This window comes from Babylonia areolata, chromosome 24 (genome assembly GCF_041734735.1).
Source record: "Babylonia areolata isolate BAREFJ2019XMU chromosome 24, ASM4173473v1, whole genome shotgun sequence".
In the NCBI taxonomy this organism is placed as follows: Eukaryota; Metazoa; Mollusca; class Gastropoda; order Neogastropoda; family Buccinidae; genus Babylonia; species Babylonia areolata.
The window spans coordinates 20182411-20189026 of NC_134899.1; the positions used below are offsets into that span (position 1 = coordinate 20182411).

At 44.4% G+C, this 6616-nt stretch overlaps 1 protein-coding gene across 1 annotated transcript in view; it reads left to right on the forward strand.

Moving 5' to 3' along the window:
• The first annotated feature begins 2698 nt into the window (after positions 1 to 2698).
• The window catches only part of LOC143298576 (uncharacterized), a 14097-nt gene continuing 10179 nt past the window's right edge, over positions 2699 to 6616 (forward strand). Inside the window, exon 1 of the mRNA XM_076611456.1 lies at positions 2699 to 3016. Within this exon, the coding sequence (XP_076467571.1) occupies positions 2699 to 3016 (318 nt within the window). The remainder of the gene's footprint in view (positions 3017 to 6616) is intronic.

The following is a 6616-nucleotide window of genomic DNA, read 5'->3' on the forward strand; positions in this document are numbered from 1 at the left end:
TTGTTGTGTTTTTTTCCGGCTCCAGTTCATGGTTTGTCACAATACGCAGCTTCGAGAATTTTTGTGATTGATTTATGTGTGGGTGGGGACCGGGGGCGTGGTGGGGGGGGGAGGGGGTATTATCATCGTTATTATCAAAACAGTTACGAGCATCAGAATATGATTTTTATATATAATAAATAATCTCGTGCTTGTTGGAACTTATACTTGCAAGTTCTCTGTGAGAAACATTGGCGGAATGTATGGGCTGCTAATTTTTCTTGACGCTATCATCTAGTGGGCTGCTGAATTTCCTTTACGCATATTTGGTCATTGCAAAATTACAAGCTTTTTTGGTTTTTTACTCTGACATCTCTCCCTTTATCTCTTCCACTTTCCCCTCCGCCTTCTTCTCCGTCTGTTTTTATTTGTGTTAATTCTGTACGGATTCACATTAAAAAGATAGGTAATTTGATGCCTTTAACGATATTTTTGTCGTTACAAGTTCTTAACATAACCGATAACAACCGAAGTAATAATGGGATTTAGCCTTCTGTACCCATCCTGTCTTTTGGGAGCTCCGTTGAACATTTCTACCAACAAAGTGACACTCCTGTTCTTGTCTTGCTCTTTGTACTATTGGAATCAGTGGGTGCTGTCATTCAGGTGGACACGAAAACAAATGAGGACGTTGGGTGCAGTGTCCCACAGATTGACTCTAAAAGCTAATCAGGATGGAGGAGGCGACTTTGCTTTCCCTGCCATGTTCTGCAGCACGACATTGTTTCGTCAGCCTCCACAGTCCACGTATCTGCACTTATTTCCCGTGTGTGCTGGCAGCGCAGTATATGCAAAGTCAAAAAGATTGTAAAACATGGCTAAAAGGATAACTTTTGACCGACGTTTCGTGTGTCACGCACTTCTTCGTGGGTCCAAAAAAAATGTCTTTTGCACCTTTTTTTTCTGAACAGGTCTAGCAGTCACACTTTTTTCTTTAACGGTTGTATACAGACTGATTAGCGAGTGATTGTCTTGGATGTGTTTGGCATATTTCGAAGGCATTTACCTGTCTGACAGCATTGTTGTTTTTTTTCTCCGAACTTCTTGAATGTCTTAAGATTTTTGCATCAACTGTTCATAGTCTCTCTTTGCACATTTATGTGTTTGTTCCTTTTATCTTTCATTCATCTTCGTATGCCCACATGGAGTATACTCACCTATAAGCGAAAGTTGCTTAACGTGTTTCCTGTTTAAGATTTAAAGCTTCTGGTTGCATTTGCATCAGTGTTGCATTTCCAGAGTTCTGTACCAGAAGCGACATTCTTTCAATTGTCCGAATGTCTAGAACGTTCTGCATCCACATATCGAAAACCACGTGACTGGATCGGCTAGGCAGCGGGCTGCGTCACCAGACTTCTCTGCAGCCCTCCATTGACCGTGGAGGTGGGCTAGACTGTGGACAACTTGATTGCACCTGATTGGTGCTAATGGAAACCCCTGCATGACGTGGGCCATTTTACTCCGTATTTCCTTCATTTATATCCGCTACGTAGTTAGCTAGGTACCTGTTACTTAGATATATGAGGGTACGTACTGTCTTTCTCTCTTTGCCGCACGGGTAAAGCAGAGGCTTTGCTAGGAGCTCCAAAAGTGGGCAAAGAAATGACTGGAAAGCAAACCATGGAAGGTTATAAAGGAGATGAGGAACAAGGAAGCAGCCAGATAATGCTGAATCGTTCTGTCAGCACCACGAGCCACACAGCGTACACCGCATTTCTGTTGGCATCTGGCGAGTCATCCTTCGTGGTTTCAACTGTTAGATATCAAAAAGAAAGCGAAGAAGCTTTCACCTTTTTTTTTTTCGCCCGCCAGTCAAACAGTAAACTGCTTCAGAGCCATCCACACGTGGGAGGAGATTATAGGCTGTGCGTGAACCGAAAGGGTTACTTGTGGGTTATCTTCAAGGTCGTCCATTCCAGTACCATAAATTCCAATGGTGTGTGGTTTGTGACGAGCTCATAAATCATCTTCATCGACTGTTGAACTAGGCATGATGTTGTATGCTGTCATTCTGCAGATGTCTTGATGAAACACCTGCTGGATATCGGTGCGACACTGACTTTCACACTGGAGGTGTCTTCGATCAGTATTGGTGCTTTCATTTCAGAGCAGTTGTTAACGTGCTCTTGTCAGCGAGGCTTTTTGCATGGCGTTCTGTAACTTCATATGTCTTTCTGAAACTCGTAGGGAGATTTTTCTGTATTCTGCCCTTTTGCTGGCAAAATGATTACCTTCTGCTTTTTTTTTTTTTTTTTTTTTTTTTTTTTTTGCTAGTAAAGTGATTATGTTCGTGAAACTTGGTGAATGAATGGTCAGCAAAGGGACACATGCTCTGTTTTTTTCCCAATGAAGTTAACCATTTTGTCTGTTACTATGGAAACTTTCTGGTACTTTTATTGGTCAAGCGAATTAATTAAACAGGCTTCTCAAGTGAAATGAAAGAATCCTTTGTTCCGAAGACATGGAACATCCATGCACTGCAGCTGTTTTGCGAACTCCACTCCACGAAACAAAACATTACTAACACTGTTCAAAACACCAGCTTCGACGAGCAGTAACACGTCGCCTCCAGGAGCAAGAGAATCACGCAGACTCGTTTACTGTCACGAGATCGGGGTCTTCTTTCCATTCAGTGCTACCCCCCAAACCCCCAACCCTTATGTCTGCCGTCTGCCGCGCCAGCACCGTGGTCAGGAAGACCCGTAAACGCTCGGGCGGAGCCAGCAGGTATGGAGCGCGGCAGTGCCGGGACCACCGGAAGAGGAGAGCTTCAGCCCCCATCCTGTCCCCCCAGCAGCACACCTTCAACCGGCTCCCCAGCCCCGTCAGTCGCAGCGCAGAGACTGTGGTTCGTCTGGGGCTGTCCCAGACCCCGTCCCCCCAGCCCTCGCCCAGCAAGAGTGTGTCCTTTAGCATGGAGGTGGAGGAGGTGCTCATTGCCCGCACCGATAACTTGTCCATTCCGGGTGGATCTGTTGTGAGTTTCTTACTGTGGATGTTGTCAAGGGGGGAATGGGAGGAAATGGGATAAGGATTTTGTGGACGAGTGAATGAGTGCATGGGTAATGGTAGGCCTCTGTCAGTGTGTGTTGGTTTGCGTGTGCGCATTTGTGTATGCGAGTGTGTGGGTGTATGTGTGTGTGTGTGTGTGTGTGTGCATGTGCGAGCGTGCTCTCGTTCTCACAGGTGAAGTTACGATGTTTTGCATGTCTTGGCCATGTAAATGTCTCTCTCCTCACCCTGCTGTTGGATCTTGCCTGACTGCAAAGAACTAGTGTTTCCAATATCCATTAGTGTCCATGTCTTCATCATCCCTTTCTCTCTCTCCCTCTCTCTCTCCCTCCCCCTCTCTCTCTTCCTCTCTCGCATTGTCGCGAGCAACATGGCTTATCTTTTCCATTGCCAAATATCCACCTGTATGTCCAACCCAATCAATTACAGAGAGCCAGAGACAGAAGGACGAAAAGGGATAGGCACATAAAAAGAATCACGCATGCACGCACGCACACACACACACGCACGTATGCACGCACGCACGCACACACACACACACATGCACACAAGCACGCACACACACACACACACATCACCCCGGGCCCCTATCGTGTGTGAGTGAGTGTGTGTGTGTGTGTGTGTGCATACGTGGGTTCTGTCTTCAGGAGGACGAAGGATGAAAAAATGAACACAGCAATGTTTTTTTAACTGGTATAATTTTGAACAGTGACTGGTACCGAAGTGTAAGGAATGGGGGTGTAAGGGAAATAGGGTAGGGTAAAGGGAACGCAAGTTAGGGAAAGGGGAATTACTGAAGGTTGAACAGGTGAACTGGAGCACTGCACTTGCTGAATCAGAATAGGATCTAGTGATAATTCACGTATCTAACACTCAAACACTTCAAAACGGTTTAGACAGTTCTCACACTTATGCCATCACACCTAATCAGGTTGGTCGACATGTCAGGCTAATGAACCCTCATCTCTGCTGGTACAATCTCACGGCGACCGTCACATTTCGTCAATTGAAGACAGTCAACAAGGTGTGACGTAAGTCACGGCTGACGTCAAATTAGTATAAATGTCGTACTTCGCAATTTTTGCGTCATCGGATACACAGCTTGTCCTTTGAGATGAGAAAGAATTTTTTTTTTAAAGAGAGAAACAATGGAATAAATCAAATATGCCTAAACACAAAAGATGCATATGATCCTGCCACATTGAAATCAGTGAATTCATGTGTACGTGTCTTAACCACATGTAGTGACCAGACGATAAATCAATCAGAAGAAGAAAGGGGAGGATAGATAGATAGAGAGATAGATATAGAATACGAAATCGAATATGACCTTAGCCCCATACTGAAGGGGAAAACACAAAAGAACATAATACAATAACTGTTATTAACTGACAAAGAAAAAAGTGAACAAATATAATTTCTGCAATAGACGTTTAAAAGAGGAGAGGCTGCAGTGCGTAGCCTTTTTCTTTGCTTCGTGAATATACACAGTAAAATCAATGGGACTTTTGTTATTTATTTCTTGTCGACAACATATTTAGCCTGAAATCACAAGGTTCTGTGAAAATAGTTTAAACGGAATTACTTTCACTCTGAAGTCATGAAAAGCAGGGCAACAAAACGGAAAATTATACTTCGTCTTCTTTAGCCATATTGTAACACACGCGGCAGATTGATTAGTTCCTATTCACTGGTGGTACTGTAGCCTATCTGAAGCAACGGCAAGCAATATCAAAGACACCGAATCTAAAATTATTTATAGCACTCTTTACATCTCTTCCCTCTCTCTCTCTCTCTCTCTTTAAATTCTAGTACATGGTTCTATCATGTGCGTTGTATTAAAGAGTCCGCACTGTGTGACAGTCATGCTAGTCTTGCCACATCGAAAGTAATTGAGACAGACAGACAGAGAGGTTCAGATTCAGATGGTGTATTCATTTTAGGCCTAGGCCCCTCATGAAGGGGAATGCGAACAAACAATAATTGGAGAAAGAGAGAGAGAGAGACACACACAGAGAGAGAGAGAGAGAGAGAGAGAGAGAGAGAGAGAGAGAGAGCAACAAACAAGAACGTGAGCACTTCTCTCAGCACGAGATCGGAGATGAGAGAACAAGCACTGGATTACGGATATTCGATAATTAATTAACGTCCGATGAAACTCCGTGCCCTCTGCTCCCAGTTCTATTCCCCGCTCCACCCTCCGCCCCCCCCCCCCCTCCCCCAAACCTCCCCAAGCCTTCCCCCCCCTCCCCACCCCTGGAACCCCTCCCCCCGCCCCCCAACTTCACCGCCACTTCTTCCTCACAACCCCAGCCTATCTCGCCTGACCTGGGTGTTGGTCATGCTTGAAAGGAATAGAATTAATGAATTAATCTTGTGTGTGTGTGTGTGTGTGTCCATTTTCTTTTCTTTTCTTCCCTTTCTTTCTTCTTCTTCTCCTTCTTCTTCCTCTCTTCCTCCACCTTTCTTCTTCTTCTTCTTTTTCTTCTTCTTCTTCTTATCCTCCTCTTTTCTTCTACTTCTTCTTCTTCTCCTCCTCCTCCTCCTCCTCCTCCTCCTTTCTTCTTCTTCTTCTTCAGCTTCTTCTCCTCCTCCTCTTTTTTTTTTTCTTCTTCTTCTCCTCCTTCACCTTCATCATCATTTCTTCTTCTTCTTCTTCTTCTTCTTCGTTTTCTTCTTCGGTCGCTGCCTCGTTCCCCCCCAAGAAAAGCGTTTATCTACGTCAGTGCCCACGTCGAGATATAATTATATCCCAGCTGGTAATTTGTCTGTGGTCGTCGCTAATGAGTAATAAGGTCCATGACTGGCTTCCATGTATGTCATTCCATCCCTGCTCCTGCAGCTGTCATTAGGGACTTCGGCTTTTGTACAGCCTGTCTCATAATGTGACTAGCCGTTTGGTGCCAGAATGTTTTCCCCATATTCGTGTCCGCACCATTAGCGTATTTTGCTCATGATGTAGCTTTGCAGTTGGGTTTGGGTAGGGTTGGTTGGTTGGTTGGATGGTTGGTTGATGGGTGGGGTCTGATTTGAGGGTTGATTGGTGTCTGTGTTGGTAGTTTGCGTCGCTGCTCTTTTTTTTTTCTCTTTTTTTTTTTTTTTTTTTTTTTGTATTGACGCGTTTTTGTTTGTTCATTTTGGGCTGATGACACGAAAAGTAGAAAGACGATTTTGAAAAAAAAACAAAAGAATGTGTGTGTGTGTGTGTGTGTGCATGTGTGAAATTATGTGTGTGTGTGTGTGTCTGTTTGTCTGTGTGTGTGTCTGTGTGTAAAAATGTGTATGTGTCTACCACAGCTGCACATATTTCAATGACAACGACAACAACGACGATGACAGTGAAGACAACAACCCCATCATGGGACACACGCCATCCAGCCAGTCGTGCTGACGAAGAAGAAGAAGACGATGATGGCGATGATGATCATGATGAAGATATGATGACGATGAACATTATGACGACGAGCATCATTGACACGCTTTCCAACCTGTCATGCTGACGAAGAAGAAGACAACGACGATGATAATGATGATGATTACGCTGATGACGACGTTGATGATCATG